This window comes from Lontra canadensis, unplaced genomic scaffold, assembly GCF_010015895.1.
Source record: "Lontra canadensis isolate GAN:19392208 unplaced genomic scaffold, GSC_riverotter_1.0 scaffold204, whole genome shotgun sequence".
In the NCBI taxonomy this organism is placed as follows: domain Eukaryota; kingdom Metazoa; phylum Chordata; class Mammalia; order Carnivora; family Mustelidae; genus Lontra; species Lontra canadensis.
In genome coordinates this window covers 451,590-471,247 of record NW_022631198.1, presented here as the reverse complement: position 1 = coordinate 471,247, position 19,658 = coordinate 451,590, and the positions used below count along the sequence as shown (strand labels likewise).

Genomic DNA, 19,658 nt, shown 5'->3' with positions numbered 1-19,658 from the left:
ATAGAAAAACTGCAACCATACTCCTAATCGCTTTAAAGAAAATGTTCTAAACACCCAAATATATACTATCAACATGAGATCCACTTTGAATATAAAGACACAAATGGATTAAAATAAGTTAAAAGTAAAAGAATGGAAAAAGATGTACTATGCTAACAAAGCTGACTGTATAAATATCAGATAAAGTACATTGAGAGAAATAAGAGAGTCATTTCTTAACGGTATAGAGATCAATGCAAGAAGACCTAACAATCCTAAATGTTTATATACCTAATAACAGAATTTCAAAACACAAGAGAATTAAAAGGAGAAATAGATCCACAATTATAGTTGGAGATTTTAACATCCTTCTATCAGTAATTGAAAAGATATCTTTGGCTGCTGTAAGACTAGTTGGAATGGGCCAAGTGCTAGTGAATGAACAGACGGAGTGTGACTGGATTTAAAAATGTACATAGATCCTATATGATTTTGATTTCTATACCCAGCATTACCACCATGTTATGAATCATTTCGTCCAATGAGTATATGCCCAGTATTCACGTACAGGTTTTTATCTTCTGCCAAGTTAACCCTGGGCCAGGTATACTCACACTGAATACCTCAGCGGGGGGGGGGGGGGGGGATCGATAGCCTTAGGGCAGTGTTTTTCAAACTTGAGTGATTATCACAGTTCCCTGGAGGGTTCGTTAAAATTCAGATGGCTGGGCCCCATCCCGGATGGGGATGCATCTAATGCAGTAGGTCTGGGAAAGGGCCAGAGAATTTACATTTTTAACGAATTCCCGGGTGACGCTCCACACTTCGGGAGCTACTGGCTAGAACTGTCATTCCTTTCCTCGCATTAATTTCAAGACAGTCAGTTGGTTTCCAAACAAAGACGAAGACCGTAGGACTGGGTTCCCTACAGCGCGTAAGCAACTCAAAACCCGGACTCTCAGCGGATCCAATTGGTTCAGACCTCCCAAATCCGCGCGAGAGTTTACGAGACGACGTCGGCGTCTGCGTCTGCGTCTGCGTGACGTCGACGTCGGCCACGTTCAGCGGAGACGAGAGCAAGATGGCGATTCCGGGCAGGCAGTGAGTGATCCGGGAGTTAGGGTTAGGCTGGGAATGGAAAATCACGGCGACTTTGTCTTTGGCCGAGGAGAAAAAGTGCGCTGGAAGTGAAGGGGCTTGTGCCGTCAGGGATAGAGACGGGGAGAAGCGAGAGATCCTGAGGAACATATTCCCCTCCCCCACACATTTTCCAGGATGGAAGCCCGAAGTTTGAGGGAGAAACTTGTGAGGAAATAAAGGAAGTTAGGCTGAGGGGCAGAGAGCGAGACTTTTCTATTTTCCAAAAGCTCGGTCTGAGGCCCCTCAGTCTTGCTTCCTACCCCGCGCTTGAGTTTCTCCCTGGTTGGATGCTTTCATGGGCAATGAGAAGAGAGACCATTCCTGGCTTCCTTAGAGGGCCTTGTTCTCCTTGGCTGCTCAAGTTCTGATTCCCGCCCTCCCTTCTTGTTTTAGGAATGTTGTGCAGAGAAACCTCAGAAAAGGGTAGGCATATAGGGAATTGGGGTATACATTGCCGCAAGAGAGACAAATATTGTGTGTTCTTGGAAGTTTTACCTTTGATGTATAATCCTTACTTCCCGTGATCTCGGCATTTTAAAGGCCAAAACGTGAGAAGCTAAATGAGTTGGATCTGATGGCATGGTTCTCTGAGATGCTCATGAGTTCGATAGAGTGTAAGGGGCATCTGTCCATGGCTACTTGGGTTTTTCAGTTAATGTAATCTTTTAAAAATTCTCGTGGGTGACATTATCCAATAACTTATTTAAAACTATGTAAGTATCCAGTAGGGAAAAACAAAACAAGACTAGATATTTTTTTGTTCGACCACATGGATAATTTAGAGTGTTTTCTAATTTTTAGTGGGCATAAACTGAGCTTTCCACTAACGTGTTCTTTCTAAAACATTACTGTTACTTCACCGTCTAAAACATTTCTGAAGTCTTCAATTAATTCTCTTTGATTAATATGGTATTTGAATTTGGTCTTTACCTGCAAATAATTGCTTAAAAGCAATACTTAGAAAATCTTAGTGGACATTAGAATTTTGAGATCACTGAAAAGCAGAAAAAATCTTATGTGTTCATAAGCTATTTGACATGTTTTGACTTGGTAGCTTCCATCTGGAAGAGGTAGTGGATGTATTATTTTTTAACATTTAAGTATAATGGTGTAATTTCTATTTCAAAAAAAAAAATGCAGGTATGGGCTTATTTTGCCAAAGAAAGCACAGCAGTTGCACCCTGTTTTGCAAAAACCATCAGTGTTTGGAAATGATTCTGATGATGATGATGAGGTAAGGGAACCTATGTTTTTCTATTGCATTGTTAGAAATATAATTTTTTTAATTGAACTTGTGAATTTGATGTCTTTTCTTGCCTTAGGTATTTACAGAATAATCAAATAATTTATAGAATTATCAAAAGGAATATTTAAAGAAAGACTTCTCACTGATTTTTTTTTTTTCTTCATGAGTGGTACACGGATAATCTAAGATTTTTTTAAAGTTGTGAATTTCAGTTATTTCTAAGCAGTTACACAAAGTTGTTTTAGATAGCTAATACTGATTAATACTGATGTGATAAATTGTTAGTGTAAAGATCCCTGAAAGTGAGTTATTAAGATGTCACCCATTGCCTAGAAATTTTTATTAGTGAAGTAGTTTCTTCTAAGACTACTTTTGTGGTTATTAATTGTCTGCTACATGTAATTGCTCAGGTATAATTATGGTAGTTCTTGAAAGTACCATTGGTAGTACCACAATAATATCTAATATGAGTATTTTTTATTTTAGCAGCCAAAACAGTGTTTTCCTGTGAAATCCACAGCTTATAGCAGAAACAACCCCATGTATATTCTTATCTAATACTTGAGTCATTTTCTGTATTTCTAAAGACTTTTGAGTCCGTTAATCTGGTACTTCCTTTGTTCTGGCAGAAAGATAGCTTCTCTTTCAGTTTTTATTATTTTATAAAGCATAGATAGGTAATTGAACGTATTTGATACTTCTTTGCTTATTGCTTTCCTTCTGTTGAGGAAATTGGCTCCAGATGCAGTCTACTTCCCTACATTACGCCCTGAACAACTATCACATTATGATTTTGATTTGCATTTCCCCTATGGCCAGTGATACTGGCCATATATTTATCATGTTTGGAGAAATGTCTGTTCATATCATTTACCTATTTTAAAATTGGAGTATTTGTGCTTTTACAAGTTGTAAAATTTCTTTATATATTCTAGATACAAGTCCCTTATTAGATACAGTTTATTAATATTTTCTCCCATTCTTTGGGTTGTCTTTTCACTTTCTTGGTAGTATCCTTTAAAGCACAAAAGTTCAGTTTTGAGAAAGTCCAATTTAGTTTTTATAATAGGTTTCTACACTTTTGTGTCTTAACCTAAGAAATCACTCCTTAATCCTGTGTCACAAAGATTTATGCCTGTATTGTAGTTCTACTTCTTAAATTTAGGTCTGTGATCCATTTTGAGTTAATTTTTGTATAGGGTGTGGGGTAAGGGTTCTACTTTATTATTTGCATAGGGTATCCAGTTGTCCCAACATCATTTGTGGAAGACTGTTCTCCATTGAATTGACTGCACCCTTGTCATTAGTTTTTTGTTTTTTTTTTTTTTAATATATATTTTTTTTTTTTTTTAAATTTTTTTTTAAAGTCATCAGTCATGGACATGCCTATTCTGTAGTTTCACATCCTGGCATACCATGTAATACAAAGCGAAATATTTGAGAAGGATGGGTGTACACAAGCGGTCTAGAAAGTTTACACACATTGTTGCTCTTCCTTTTGCATTGTGAAATGAGGCTGGTGGGCAGTGGGTATACTAGAACCAGAAAAGCTAGGGCTAGGCCAGTTTGTTCTTCTTTTCTCCGTCTATCCCTCCTTCCCTTCCTTCTTCCCTTCTTTTTCCTAGGGGGATTTCTTGCAGAGAATTGGGTACATAAGTAATAAAAGACTTAAGAAACCAAAAAGAGGATGGTGAAGCAACCCAGAGATCAGCAGCAGTAAGAGCAAGTAATGATAAAGGGAAGGATACAGGTAGGATATAGGTCCTGGAAGCCAAGGGCTAGGGTTACCTGGGAACTAGAGTCTTCCAGAAGGAGCTGAAGCCACTGTGGAGATTAATGTCTTAGGTAGGTAGAGAAAAAGGCAGAGAGGAATACTTGGTTTTTTCCCTTTCTCCCACCTTCCAGTATATCATCTTTGTTTTCCATTGGTAGAGCTCAGCCAGAAGCCAACTGACAAGAAAGCTGCAGCTTTGTTCTTAGTGAACAAATATAAAAGTTTTTCATTATAACATCTTATCAATAAAAAGATGAGTCTGATGAATTCCAGCATTGAGAAGTAAATTTCTTAGTTAAGTAAATTTAAATATTTGAGGTCTGAATGCCAGAATTCTTATTTAAAATTTAACAATTTAAGCAACAATAAAGTTATAGTGCTTTGGAAAATATAGAGAAAGATATACTATGGTTTTCTTCCAAAAGAGGGCATTATATACCTGGAGAAGAGCTGCTGCAAAGCAAATCCATTGTTATTTACAGCAATTCAGAAGCATTTAAGAACCCAAATTTAAGATCAGACTTTCCTTCCAGAGGTCCAGCAGACGGGGCCCTAGCAAATGACTTCAATTTTAATATGTGTTTGTATTCAGAGTTAGTTTAAATGTGGGAAAGTGGTATTTAAGTGGTTCCTCTTTTGAAAATTATCAGAACTAATTAGGAATAATTAGTTTGTTCAGAGGCAGAGGAGATGGGAGTTTTTACTGTGTATGAGTAAGAGATTAATATTGTTTCCAGATGCTGTTGTCTGATCATAAGTGTTTGAGTGGTTTTGCTGTGATAGTAATGTGTTTATTCCATTTTTCCAAGTGTATCCTCTTCCAGTGTCATTGCCACCACCTTCCTCACTTAGATTATTTTAATAGCTTTGTAACTAGTTTCCTTATCACCTGTCTCCTTAAATTAATTTGAAATACTATGGACAGATTGATCCTTTTAAAGCACAGTTCTATTCACTTGTAACTATCTTGCTTTTGAGCCTAATTGTATTTAAAATCTAAACTGCTAGTCCTGACATTGAAAGCCTTCACTAGCTTTGGCTTCAAAATGCTTACTAGCATTTGTTCCCTAACTGTGCTTCTCTGTGCAGAGTGTAGTTTTTTTGCAACTCTGCTTTTCATCACACTAGAAGTCTTTCCGTCCTTCAAAACCCATTGCAAAAGTGCTTCCTTTATTTTCCCCAGTGGAAGCAATCTTTTTTTTTTTTTTAATGATTTTTTTTACTTATTTGACAGAGAGAGAGAGGGAACACAAGCAGGGGGAGTGAGAGAGAGAGAAGGAGGCGCCTCACTGAGTAGGCACCCCAATGCGGGGCTCGATCCCAGGGCCCTGGGATCATGACCTGAGCTGAAGGCAGATGCTTAACGACTGAGCCACCCAGGTGCCCCGCCAGTGGAAGCAATCTTATCCATTTTCTCTTACTCTCCTTTTCTTAGCATTTAGCTTTTTATACCTTGTGATGTAAGTTCTTTGCATACAAGTCTTGTCACTCTACTAGCGTATGAGCTCCATGAGTTAGGATCTGGATATCTATGCTGATACATGTACTACAAAGTAAAATTATTTACTTGGATGTTTTAGTTGTCTGTATTGTAAAGAGCCAGGCAGTAGGTGTTTGGGCTTTGCCAGGCCAACTATTGAACTTTGCTCTCGTGTGAAAGCAGCCATTAGACAATATGTAAATGAATGATCATGACTAATTAACATATTCTAATAAAACTTCATTTACAAAAGGAGAGGTGGCTGGATTTGGCTATAACTTGCTGACCCTTGGTCTACACAGTTCTCAGAAGCACTTGTGATAACCAGTAGTATTTCACAAATGTTACAGGATGGTCAGTGACTAAAATAGGTGTTGCATGACAGGTTAAACAAGAAACTTCCTTTTAGATATTTCTTACTACTAAATACTTGCTCATTTTGCAGAGCACAGTGACTTTTCCTTTTAATCTTGGCAATTGAAATACTTATTTCTAGACAGTATTCTTGTAGGATCCTGTTTTGCACAGTAATTCATAATGCCATGAAGAAGTATGATCAGTACAACCTGAAAGTTGTTGCAGTTTGTGTCTTTATCCAAAAGCAACAATTTTCAGGTTGGATGAAGATACAGAACTCTTTGATTTCTTCACAGAAGTATTAAGTTAAACTAGATAGCAAATGTTTATTAACTTAGTTTTTCATAAATGTATCAAAAATGTCAGAAAGTGGTGGATGATAACAATAACTTGTACTTTGAGTCTCTCAGAAGCCATGGTATAATACTTTCATAGGTTAAGCATTTGTTTTCATAAGATGTAAAAGCATTTATAAAAACACTAATACTTCAGGAAAATGAGGAAAACACATTTATAGACAAATATAGAAGAAAGAAATATCTGATATACACTAAAGATATTTCATCATAGTGTAAGTAAGAGATGTAAATTGGGACAACAGTAAGCTGCTGTTTTTTACTATATTAGCAATACTTTTAGAAAATGTAATGGGGCGCCTGGGTGGCTCAGTGGTTTAAAGCCTCTGCCTTTGGCTCAGGTCATGATCTCAGGGTCCTGGGATCCATCCGGCGGCATCGGGCTCTCTGCTCAGTGGGGAGCCTGCTTCCCCCTCTCTCTCCTGCCTGTCTCTCTGCCTACTTGTGCTCTATCTCTCTCTCTCAAATAAATAAATAGAATCTTAAGAAAGAAAGAAAGAAAGGAAGGAAGGAAGGAAGGAAGGAAGGAAACGAAACGAAACGAAACGAAACTGTAATGGGTGGGGTGCCTGGGTGGCTCAGTCCGTTAAGCGTCTGCCCTCGGCTCGGGTCATGATCCCAGGGTCCTGGGATTGAGCCCCTTATTGGGCTCCCTGCCCAATACGCAGGGAGCGTATACCCTGCCAATAAGCAGGAAAGCCTGCTTCTCCCTCTCCTTCTGCCTGCTGCTCTACTTGTGCTCTCTCTGTATCTCTCTGTCAAATAAATAAAAATCTATTAAAAAAATGGTAATGGCAAGGTTTTGGTGAAGTGGGTGCTCCCACTTGTGTTAGTGTAAACTGATGCCCCTTTTTGGAAAGCAGTTTTGCAAATTTGTGTCAACTTTAAAAGTCAAGTTAACCCTAAAAAAAAAAAAAAAAAAGAATAAATGAAACCTGTTATTTTTTTGGATGACAGCATGTGGTTATTTTATTTTTGAAAAAAATTATACATATTATTATTGTAATTTTGAAGAATAGAAGGAAATGAATGTTTAAAAAAGATATCCATAATTGAATACTCTTGAAGTTAGAAAGATTTAAAAGCTTGATTTTGTATCAAAGACAAACTGCCTGTATTTTCCCTTCTAAAATTCTCTCTTGAAGAAATTATCAAATTTGTGTTATGATTTATGGGTATTCAAAAATCTTTGTTTATGATAGCAAAAACTTAGAACTGGTCCACCCTTCCATAGTAAAAGTATGATGCTATATATATACAAAATTGTTATAGATAAAATCAAAGGAAAAAAGAAAGTAAAGCATTTCAGAATTTTTTTCTTAAATTTTATTAAATTTTTTATTAACATATAATGTATTATTTGTTTCAGGGGTACAGGTCTATGATTCAGCAGTCTTACACAATTCAAAGCACTTACCATAGCACATACCCTCTCCAGTGTCCATCACCCAGCCACCACATCCCTCCGACCCACCTCCACTCCAGCAACCCTCAGTTTGTTTCCCTCTGGTTTTATCCCTTTTCATTTTTTCCTCTCTTCCCCCATGATCTTCTGCCTTGTTTCCCAAATTCCACATATCAGTGAGATCATATGGTAATTATCTTTCTCTGATTGACTTATTTCGCTTAGTATAATACAGTCTAGTTCCATCCATGTCTTCGCAAATGGCAAGATTTCCCTTTTTGATTGCTGCATAATATTCCATTGTATGTATATGTGTATGTGAGAATACCACATCTTTTTTTTTTTTGGTAAAGATTTTATTTATTTGACAGAGATCACAAGTAGGCAGAGAGGAAGGCAGAGAGAGGAAGGGAAGCAGGCTCCCTGCTGAGCAGAGAGCCCAATGCGGGGCTCAGTCCCAGGACTCTGAGATCATGACCTGAGCCAAAGGCAGAGGCATAACCCACTGAGCCACCCAGGCGCCCCTACCACATCTTCTTTATCCATTCATCTGTTGATGGACATCTAGACTCTAGATGTCCATAGTTTAGGTATTGTGGACATTGCTGTTATAAACATTGGGGTGCGTGTACCCCTTTGTATCACTACATTTGTATCTTTAGGGTAGAGACCCAGTAGTGCAATTGCTGGGTCATAGGGTAGCTCTATTTTCAACTTCTTGAGGAACCTCCATACTATTTTCCAGAGTGACTGCAGCAGCTTGCATTCCCACCAAAAGGGTGGGAGGGTTCCCCTTTCTCTGCATCCTCGCCAACATCTTTTGTTTCCTGACTTGTTAATTTTAGCCATCTGACTGGTGTGAGGTGGTATCTCACTGTGTTTTGATTTGTATTTCCCTTGATGCCGAGTAATGTTGAGCACTTTGTCATGTGTCTGTTGGCCATTTGTATGTCTTCTTTGGAGAAAATGTTCATGTCTTCTGCCCATTTCTTGATTGGATTATTTGTTCTTTGGGTGTTGAGTGTGACAAGTTCTTTATAGATTTTGGATACTAGCCCTTTATCTGATATGTTATTTGCAAATATCTTCTCCCATTCTGTTAGTTGCCTTTTGGTTTTGTAAGCATTTCAGGATATTAATGTTAGTTGTCTTTGTGTAGTGTACTGATGAGTGGTGGTTTTTTATATTTTTATGTATTTTCCAAATTTTCCACAATAGTTTTATAATTGAAAAAATATTTTTTAAGAAAAATTAATGGTGAATTTGATAAGCATTTTCCATAAGATACTTAGATTTTAAATCATGGTAAAATATAAAAGGAAATAACACATTTTATCCGATAGAAGACATAATGAGACAGTACTGGGACTACTTAAAAGCATAAAGTAAGGTGAAATAAGCAGAATACAAAACTGAATATGTATGGTCATAGAAAGCTATATGTGTATGTATAAACAAAAATAAATGAGGGGCGCCTGGGTGGCTCAGTTGGTGCTTGGGATCAAGCCGTGCATCATTGGGCTTCCTGCTCAGCAGGGAGTCTGCTTCACCCTCTTTTCTCTCCTCCCCCCTGCTCATGTTCTGTCTCTCTCTCAAATAAATAAATAAAAATTTTTTTTAAAAAGAAAGAAAAGAAAAAGAAATGAAACCCGTTACTTTTTTTGGATGATAGTGTGTGGTATTTATTTATTTATTTATTTATTTATTTATTTTCTTCAAAGATTTTATTTATTAATTCGACAGAGATCACAAGCAGGCAGAGAGGCAGGCAGAGAGAGAGAGAGAGAGAAGGAAGCAGGCTCCCCGCCGAGCAGAGAGCCGGACGCGGGGCCCGATCCCAGGATCCTGAGACCATGACCCGAGCCGAAGGCAGAGGCTTCAACCCACTGAGCCACCCAGGCACCCCTATTTATTTATTTTTAAAGGATTTTTTATTTATTTGACAGAGAGAGACAGAGAGGGAACACAAGCAGGGGGGATGGGAGAGGGAGGAGCAGGTTTCCCGCAGAGCAGGAAGCCCAATGTGGGGCTTGATTCTGGGACCCCACGATCATGACCTGAGCCAAAGGCAGATGCCCAACGACTGAACCACCCAGGCACCCCATTGTGGCTTTTTTTTTTTAAATTATATATATTATTGTAATTTTGAAGAATAGAAGGAAATGAGTGCTTTAAAAAAAGGGTAACCATAATTGTATATTCTTGAAGTTAGAAACATTAGTAACTGGGTTACATGATATACTTTCAGTGTTTTCACTGTTTTTTAATCTTTCTCCACTTTAATTCCAGTCTTTTAAAAGCATTTTCTAGTGAAGTAGTCTTCATAGGTCTGTTTTTTCTAATGAAGAAACTAATCCTATTTTAGTTGAAAGCCGGTTTGGTTTGCTAATGGTAAGAAAAAGTTAAAATATTAATCCATCTCAACATAGTAGTACATCTGAATCAATAAAGTTTCAGTTGTGGTTTTTCATCAGTTATAATCATACAGTTTTCTGTTTTTCCGGATATAGTCTGATACAGTTAAAAGGACAGTTTTATATAAATATAACAGCATATTATATACAGAACTGGCAGAAAATTTATATTATTTTAATGATCACTAAGAATTTTTTTATACTTTTCTCATACTATTAAAATGAATTCCTGATAAATTCATGATACTGAATATATTTAACAGCAGTATAGGCAATGAGGGATTTAAAGTAGTTGTGCAGTTTTGCTAAAAACGCATCCCTAGACTTGCTATACACGAGTGAAACAGAAGCATAAGAAAATGGAAGAAGACGGAGCACCTGGGTGGCTCAGTTGGTTAAGCATCTGCCTTTGGCTCAAGTCATGATTCCAGGGTCCTGTGATCAAGCCCCCTCTTAGGCTCCCTACTTCTCCCTCTCCTCCCCACTTGTGCTCTCTCTTGCTTCTCTATAGCTATCTCTGTCTCTCTCTCAAATAAATAAATAGGATCTTGTAAAAAAAAAAAATGCAAGAGGAGAGAAGATGGTACTAAATGATAGAATTCTGCTAGCAGTGGGAGAGATGACAAGAGAATTCTGTACTTACTTAGTTTTTAAGTAAGCTCTACCCCCAGTATGGGCTTAGATCAAGAGTCACGTGCTCTACTGACTGAGCCAGCCAGGTGCCCTGAGAATTTTTCTATTCTTATTTCATCTTCCAATAGAATGAGAACATTAAAGAAGTAGTTGAGAGAACCCAGATAATGGATGAGATGAAGTAGGAATTTTTTATCTTTTTTAGGAAGGAAATGATGGTGTTAATCATGAGTCCTTGTAGTTGTGTAAAATTAATTTATGAATACTATGTTTAAATCTATGCATTTTTAGCCAAATTTACTTACGTTGGCACATGGGTGATTTTTAAAAAGTCTTTGATCTGAAATATAATTCATAAGCATTATTTTATTTTCCAACTTCAGAGTTTTTTGTTTTATAATTTCTGTCTCTTTATTGGTATTCTCTCTTTGGTGAGGCATTGTTCTCAGATTTTAGTTCTTTAGATGTAGTTTCCTTTAATTCTTTGAACACATTCTGTGTGTAGATCATACTTGTTTCTTTGCATGGCTCTTAATTTTTGGTTGGGATCTGAAGTTTAAAATACTGTAATGTGGCAACTCTGGAAACCAGAGTCTTTTGTCTTTCCAAGGTTTATTGGGGGTTTTTTGCTGTTTTTGTTTTTTATATAGTGACTTTTCTGAAGTAATTCTTGAAGTTTATGTATTTTTTTGTTGTGTATGGCCACTAGAGTTGTTGCTTGGTTAGCTTAGTGGTTAGCTAATGATTTGATAGAGATTTCTTTAAATACTTGTAACTAATAAGTCTTCAGTCTGCCAAGGGGGCTCTTGTATGCATGTTGGGTATGTCTACAGTACACCACTAGGCATTTTACAACTTTGCTTTAGCCTTTACTTTTTGCTTCTGCAGAGCCTCAGGGTCAGTTGTGAGAGCTTAGGACTGATTCAGGTCTTTCCTGATCTGGCACAAATGTCTTATATGCATGTGGACTTCATGATCCCCTGGATATGGGAAGCTTTCAAAGCTTCTTCTTGAATATCTTATTTCTCAACTTTTCTTTTTAAGCTTTTTGGTTAGCCTGTTGTTTTCCCTTTTAAAACTGTTACGCACTGCCGCAGGCAGCCCTGATGTGCAGCAGTTGTCTATGATTGTTTTTGACAGACACCCCCAGGGAAAAGTCCGTTTTACTTTGGCACTCTGTCAAGTCAAATAAAGGCAGCCCTGTGAGTGGTGTGTCTTAAGGGAACCACCAGACATATCCAGTAATTCTCTGGGATAGGGGTTTTGAAGGATCTCTAACCCCATTCTGCCTTCTCTAGTGGCTGCTAGATTGCTGGATTCTGCCATGATTGTGGGCTGTTGTTTTTAGACTACCATGGCACTAGGGAGGGGATGATGGAAATCTGGAAAGTTAAAAATGTCAACAGAGTTCTTACTGAGATTCAGCTGTTCTTGAATAAATGCTCCCTAGACTTAAAGCTTTAAGCCATTAGTTAATTTCCAGAGTTCTAAAAAAACCTGATTCTGACAATTTTTTGCCAGTATGAAAAAGAGAAGTCTTATTGGTCCATGCTTTGCCATTTTGAGTGACTTCCCAGGTTATCTTTTAAGTGTCTCTAGTACATTTTGGAACACTCCAGATAGAGTCATCTTACTGGTTTTATAAACACTATTGACTTCCCATTGCTCCTAGGATGGAGACTAGAATTCTTATTTTTGACCTACAAAGTCATCAATTGTCTTACTGTTCTTTTCATCCTCTTTTCCACTACCCTGTCCTATTTGATTCTTTAAAATTGCCTTAGGTTGGGGCGCCTGGGTTGCTCAGCCAATTGAACATTTTCAGCTCAGGTCATGATCTCAGAGTCTTGGGATCGACCTGCCTTTACCCATTCCCCCAGCGCATGCTCTCTCTCTTTCTCTCAAATAAATAAATAAATAATTGCCTTAGATCATGCAAGTGAATTTTAGTATCACTTTCAGGTACATATTGAAAAAATGAGGAATTTTGATTGGACTTGAATTGGTTTTATAGGTCTGCTTAGAAGAGAATTGATAGTCTGGTATTTTAGTATATATACCTAAGATGAAGGTATATGAAGATGGCATATGTCTTTATTTGTTCAGGTATTTTATATGTCCTTGAGTATAGTCTGAAAATTTCTTCAATTGGGGTCACACACATCTTTGATTTATCGAGGTACTTTTATAGCCCTTGTTGCTGTTGTGTAAGGGAATTTTTTGTGAGTTATGATTACTAGTACCTGTGACAGCTTCTGGTTTTTTTGTTGATTTAATTCTAGTTCCTGTATAGATCTATAGCTTGATGATTTCTTTTGAGTTTGTCTCTTTTTAGTTCTTTTCATTGATATGTCTTATTCTTCTGTGATTATGTGTGTGCTGTTACTGCATTCTATGAAAACTACAGTATAGTGCTAAATAGAAAACAATGATAGAAACATTCTTGTTACACATCTGACTTTAATGGGAGTTGCTTATAAAGTTTTATAATTAAATGTGATGTTTGAGCTGTAAGGTTTTGGTACTAAGAATTATTATAAATAAGTATTAAATTTTAATCTTTTTAACATCCATCAGCATAAATTTATTATTTGTTTAGTTTTTTGAAGTTAATCCATCGCCATCCCTTTATTCCTAGAATATTTGATTTGTTTTTAAATCTGATTTGGTGCATTCAGTAGTCTTTTTACCAGTGCTTTCCATTTCTGAGGTCTTCGGCTTAATTTCATTGTTGAATAGTTTTTTTGGTTTTTTTTTTTAAGATTTTTATTTATTTTATTTCACAGAGAGAGATCACAAGCAGGCAGAGAGGCAGGCAGAGAGAGAGGAGGAAGCAGGCTCCCTGCTGAGCAGAGAGCCCGATGCGGGGCTCGATCCCAGGACCCTGAGATCATGACCTGAGCCGAAGGCAGAGGCTTAACCCACTGAGCCACCCAGGCGCCCCTGTTGAATAGTTTTTTAACATGTGTTCATAAGGGCATTGTTTCTGAAGTTCTTAATTATTAAGGAATAATTGCTTATTGCTTTTATTACCTAAATATCTATTTGAATAGGTGTACTACTTCTAGAATAACGATTTATTTCAAAACCTTATAGATATTAGTCATTGAGAGGAAGTATAATACTGTATTTTTTTTTTAAGTCTTCTAGATGACTTACTTTTTTATTGGCTTGGACAACTAGTGGATATTTTCTTTTTATTCTTTTAAGTTTAGTGTGTTTTGGTGCAAATTATTTTGAATAATTTTTTCTTGGAATGAATTGTTGCTTTTTATCTAAATATCTAATTTTTCTTCATTGCACAGAAATTTGCTGTCATCGTATCTATACTTTTTCTCATCCATTTACTAGGCTCTTGGAGGATCATCTTTCATATCATTGTGCATTTATTCTTTATTTCACTCAACAAATATTTAGTGATTCCTGTTCTGTGCCAGTGAACAAAACAAAGCCATGGCCAGCGTGGAGCTTACATTCTTGTGGGACGAAGAGAGGTAATAGTTAATCTAACAGATAAGTAAATTACATGTTAATTTAGAAGGTGACAAGAACCAAGAAAAAGTAAAGCCAGGTAGGGTAAGAGAGTTAAACACATATTTGGGGAAAACTCAATTTTTGTCTTTTTTCTCTGAATTAACCATTATTATCTTAAACCTTTGTGAGTATTTCAGTTATGTCTTTTCTGGTTTTTGCTGTTTTATTTATTATCTCTAATAATTGTTTCAGTTCTCAATAACTTTTCTTAGCTCTACAGTCTCCCTTTACATCCCTTTTATTGTTTTATTATCTGACTGTTAACTCATTTGATTGATCAATTGATTTTTTATTTTATTTTTTTCAGTGTTCCAAGATTCATTGTTTATACACCACACCCAGTAACTCATTCGATTTAATTTGATGGTCTTATTTTGAAGAAATTTGACAGGAAAGAGAGAGAAGAGATAGAGATGATAAGGAATATTAAGGAATAATAGTGGAGTTGGTAGAATCTTCCTTTTTGTTGTTTTCTTAGGGTAGCAATGATTTATGCATGTTTAAGCTGGAAGGGAAGAAGCTAAAGGAAAAGAGAGTTTATAAAGCTAAGGTGTCAAAGAGTAAATTGGTCTGTATCACACAGAGTACCTAGGTAATAAGAATTTTGAAATTAGAAGATCTGCCTGATTCCAGAGTCTATGCTTTTAAACATTATAATGTCCTCCCTTTGAGAGGTAGGTTGTTTATAATGGAATTTTCAAAGTAAGAGAGAATGGATTTCAGAAGCAACAGAAAAAGGGTTAGTTGGGAGACTGGCCAGAGATAAGACAGACTTCAAAGACTCCATCCTGTCTACTAGTTGGGAAAGGAACACAAATAGAAGTTATGTTGAGACATGGTTTTTACCATATGAAATTACACAGCTCTGTCTTGCGGTGACTTAGGAATATATTGAGTAGATGGGGCTATTAATTGTCAACAAAGTTGGTATCCAGTTGTCGAGAATTTTTTTTTTTTTTTTAGAGATTTTATTTATTTATTTGACAGAGATCACAAGTATGCAGAGAGGCAGGCAGAGAGAGAGGAGGAAGCAGGCTCCCTGCTGAGCAGAGGACACCCCCCCCCCACATGCAGGGCTGGATCCCAGAACCCTGGGATCATGACCAGAGCCTAAGGCAGAGGCTTTAACCCACTGAGCCACCCAGGCGCCCCTAGAATATTTTTTTTTTTGAAGAGTCTATTCCAAGGGTTTTCAGTGGAGGAGTCACTACTTGAAGAGGGGCGTTAGGAAGTTTTTGGAGTGACTTTTGCTTATTGAAGTTTTTGAGAGTATTACTGACACCAGTTTTTGATGTGGGCCAGAGAATGTAGATACTCTGTATCTCATGACCCCATCCATATAGGTAAGATCCCTCTGAACCTTTATATAGATGAAAAACTATAATTTTATGAGGCTAGACTGAAGTTCTTTTTGCACATAAACACAAAATATGGTTTGTACATTTTTATTAAATAGATTTTAATAAAATAAAAATTTAAATACTTTTAGAAAGTATTATTTTTGCATGACAAAATGTATGCTAAAATTTCTTCTAATTTGACAGCCTTGTAGATGGAGGGAAGATTATATCTTATTTTGTTTAGAATTTTACTGGGGATGGAGGGTGGGGAGAACTTTTACAAAGGGTTCACCATTTAAAAAAATCCAGTCACTGTCACCATTGTCACTTGGTGGTATTTGTGTCATTAGTTCTATAGTCAGCATTTGTATCTGTAACATTAATGGTGATTACAGTGAGTCTACATGATAGAATGATACTCTGATCCTGTCTTCTGATGTGTGTATGCATTTACATATATAGAGTTTATATTCCATTATAAGTTACTTTCCTTTATTCTTTATAGTTCTTTATGGGTGTATATATGTTTGTATCCAAAACTTCATGAAAAAGAAGCAATGTGTATATAATTTTTAAAAATTGTGTGTAGAAAGTTTATTTTCCGTGTGTTTCATTTCAATATAGATAAAAGGGCCCTATAAAAGAAGGGTATTGGTAATAGAACTGAGAACTGCCGCTCTGTGCCTTTCCCAGTGATGTAAAATGGCTCATTTATTGTATTTTAAATTCCCATAAATATGTGGGTCTGTTTCTCTAGACTGTTCTGTTCCATTGATTTCTTTCTCTAATCCTGTTCCAGTGCAGTTTTATTTCAGTTACTTTAACATTATAATTGGGTTTGATATATAGTAGGACAAAGAATGAGAAAAAATAGTATTTATTGAGTACTTGCTGTTAGCCATTGCCCTAAGTGTTGTGTATTAATTAGTTCATGTAATCATCACAGTAACATTAAATATTACCATGTTTTGTTAAACCTAAGATGGCTTTGTTAGTGATACTTTCTTGATGGTATCAGAAAGTGTCAGTGAAAGGTTTTCATTTGGCACATCATTATTGCCTCCTGGGTGATAACTGTTATTTTTAAGATGTCACCAATCTCTGAGACATTAAAAGATGAAAAAATATGTTGTAGAATCATTGAAATAGGATGTTGTCATCTTCGTTTTACAGTTGAGGAAGTAAATGGGCAGAGAGTTTAACCTGCCTAAGATCACATAGTTAATTGACTTCATAGCTCATATGCTTGGTTGGGATCTTTTAAATTTATTGTTGTATTTTTCTCAGTGTTTATTTCTGATATATTGCAAAAGTTATGTGTGCTCTAGGTTCATGGTAAATACCCTTTTTCAAATTGGAGAAGTTGCCCTCTATTGTAGGTGTATCATTTTTAAATCTTCTTGTTTACAATTACTGGGTAATCCTGCTTACTGGGTCCATCTCTACGGAGTTCTCTATCAGATAATCCTCCGTGTGAGAGAATACACTGTGCCCTTGATACTAAGCTTATCCATGAGACTTGTATAACCAGTGGAATGTGAGTGAAACTGATAAGCTATATTAGAGCGGAAACTTTCAGAGCCATCTCGTGATTTAGCTGGTGCTTTTCTGCTCTGCCATATGAACAGCTTATTGCAGATAGAGACTACGTTCAACCTGGAATGAAGACAGTATGGGCCTACAAGCCATCTGTAATGGATACGTAGCATGAGCAAGAAATAAATCTTTATGCTATAAGCCATGAGATTTTAATGTTGTTTGTTAACACAGGATAAATTAGTGGAAGTTGACCAATCTAGAATGCTAAAAATTTTTATTAGGCATTTGGATTGAATTTTACCACATTTTCTCAACATCTATTACTATGGTGAATTACATTGATAGATTTTTCTAAAGTGAAACCATGCTTTACTAGAATAAATGTCTTGGTCTTGAAGTATTTATTCTTTTATATGTGCAGCTGGGTTTTGTTTGCTATTTTTTTGTTGTGGCAAAATATACATAACATAAAATTTCTCATTTAACTGTTTATAGGTGTGGCATTAGGTACATTCACATTGTGCAATCATCACCACTCTCCAGCACTTTTTAAGTTGTAATATGGAGTCTCCTAGGGATCCCCACGATCCTTTCATGAGGTCTGCAAAGTCAGACTGTTTTCATAATAACAAGACTTTATTTGTTTTTACTGTTGTCTTTCTCACAAGTGTACAGTGGGGTTTTCCAGAGGCTGCATTACAGATGAATTGCAACAAATTGAACACAGCAAATTTGAGCAATCTTCTGTTAAAGAGATGCACCAAAATATAAAACATGCTACTCCTCTTACTAAATGTATTTGTAAAGTACATTTATTTTAATAAGAGTGTTGTTAGCATGAATGAATTTATAGTTGTTTTTCAGTGACTTAATAATAAAATTTTGTGGGCACCTGGGTGGCTCAGTGGGTTAAAGCCTCTGCCTTCAGCTCGGGTCATGATCTCAGGGTCCTGGGATCGAGCCCCACATCGGGCTCTCTGCTCAGCGGGGAGCCTGCTTCTCTCTCTCTCTCTCTCTCTCTCTCTCTGCCTGCTTCTCTGCCTACTTGTGGTCTCTCTCTGTCAAATAAATAAAATCTTTAAAAATTTTTAAAAAATAATAAAATTTTGTTTTAATATCTAATATGGTAAATATTGATGGGATGACCCATAGAAGCAAAAGTCCTCTGGGTCCTCAGTAATTTTTAAAAGTATTTAAAAAGGTCCTGAGACCAAACTATTTAAGAATCTCTGCCTCAGTTAACAGAGAAAATATGTTCCTTTAAACTGCAAAGTGATATGTTGCATTTTGTCCTTAACTATTCAGATTTCTACTTTTCAGCTAATGTTGGCCATTTATATTTTCTAAAATAATCACTCATTTTCTTCCCCCAAGATTCAAATCATATTTGTAGAGAATTTCTATAGTAGTTAAAATGTTTTCTAAAAATCTCTTCTGAATTTGTAATTCTGTCTCATTTTTATTCCTGAGTTTGTTTTCTCTCCTTTTTCTTGGTCAGACCTGACAAAAGTTTGCCTAGATCACTTGCTACATTTTGAAGAATCAGTTTTTTGATTACTGGTCATCTACTCTTTTAGTTTTCTATTATATTACTTTTTTCTTTGTTATTACCTTGTAATCTTTTTTTTTTTTTTTTTAAGATTTTATTTCTGAGTAATCTCTACACCCAGCATGGGGCTTGAACTTAAAACCCTGAGGTCAAGAGTTAACACTCTCTACTGACTGCGCCAGCTCCGGATCCCCTTGTAACCTTTCTTTATTCTTAATTTGTTTTCTTTTAAATTCTTCTACTGAGAAGTCTTTTTTCTTTCCTAAGAAACTTGTTAATGGCTATAAATGTTTCCACAGTTATGCGTTGCATGTCATAAGCTTTGTTTTTTTAGTGGCCTCATTTTTTTCTTTTTTAAGATTTTATTTATTTAATTTGACAGATAGAGATCACATTAGGCAGAGAGGCAGGCAGAGAGAGAGGAAGGGAAGCAGGCTCCCCACTCAGCAGAGAGCCGGATGTGGGGCTCGATCCCAGCACCCTGGGATCATGACCTGAGCCGAAGGCAGTGGCTTTAACCCGCTGAGCCACCCAGGCGCCCTGACCTCACTTTTTTTAAAAAAGTAGTTCATAACTTTTGTTTTGAATCTCTTTTTTAATGCAAGAATCATTTAGAATTTATTGGTTTCTTTGATGTTGGTTACTTCATGCTGCTTGTACTTGCGTAAGTATATTCTCAAGTAATTATTTTGGAGTATATCTGTGGGTAATAATTGAATCTTTGCAGACCTGCATATGTCTTTATTTTGCCTTCACACTTGAAAGATAGTTTGGGGGACGCCTAGGTGGCTCAGTCGGTTAAGCCGCTGCCTTCGACTCAGGTCGTAATACCAGGGTCCTGGGATCAAGTCCCGCTTCTCTTTCTGCCTCTGCCTGCCGCTCTGCCTGCTTGTGCGCTCTCTCTTTCTCTGA

General features: G+C 36.6%; 1 protein-coding gene across 3 annotated transcripts in view; it reads left to right on the top strand.

Annotated features, from left to right (window-relative positions):
• Positions 1-1,023: 1,023 nt before the first annotated feature.
• NSRP1 (nuclear speckle splicing regulatory protein 1) overlaps positions 1,024-19,658 on the top strand; it is a 58,136-nt gene continuing 39,501 nt past the window's right edge. The window contains exons 1-2 of one of the 3 annotated variants that reach the window (XM_032848429.1): positions 1,024-1,080; positions 2,260-2,353. In XM_032848429.1, the coding sequence (XP_032704320.1) occupies positions 1,061-1,080; positions 2,260-2,353 (114 nt within the window). In that variant the 5' untranslated portion in view covers positions 1,024-1,060. Of the gene's footprint in view, positions 1,081-1,379; positions 1,543-2,259; positions 2,354-19,658 lie in introns of those variants that run through there. The other 2 variants (XM_032848431.1, XM_032848430.1) reach the window with 2 other exon arrangements.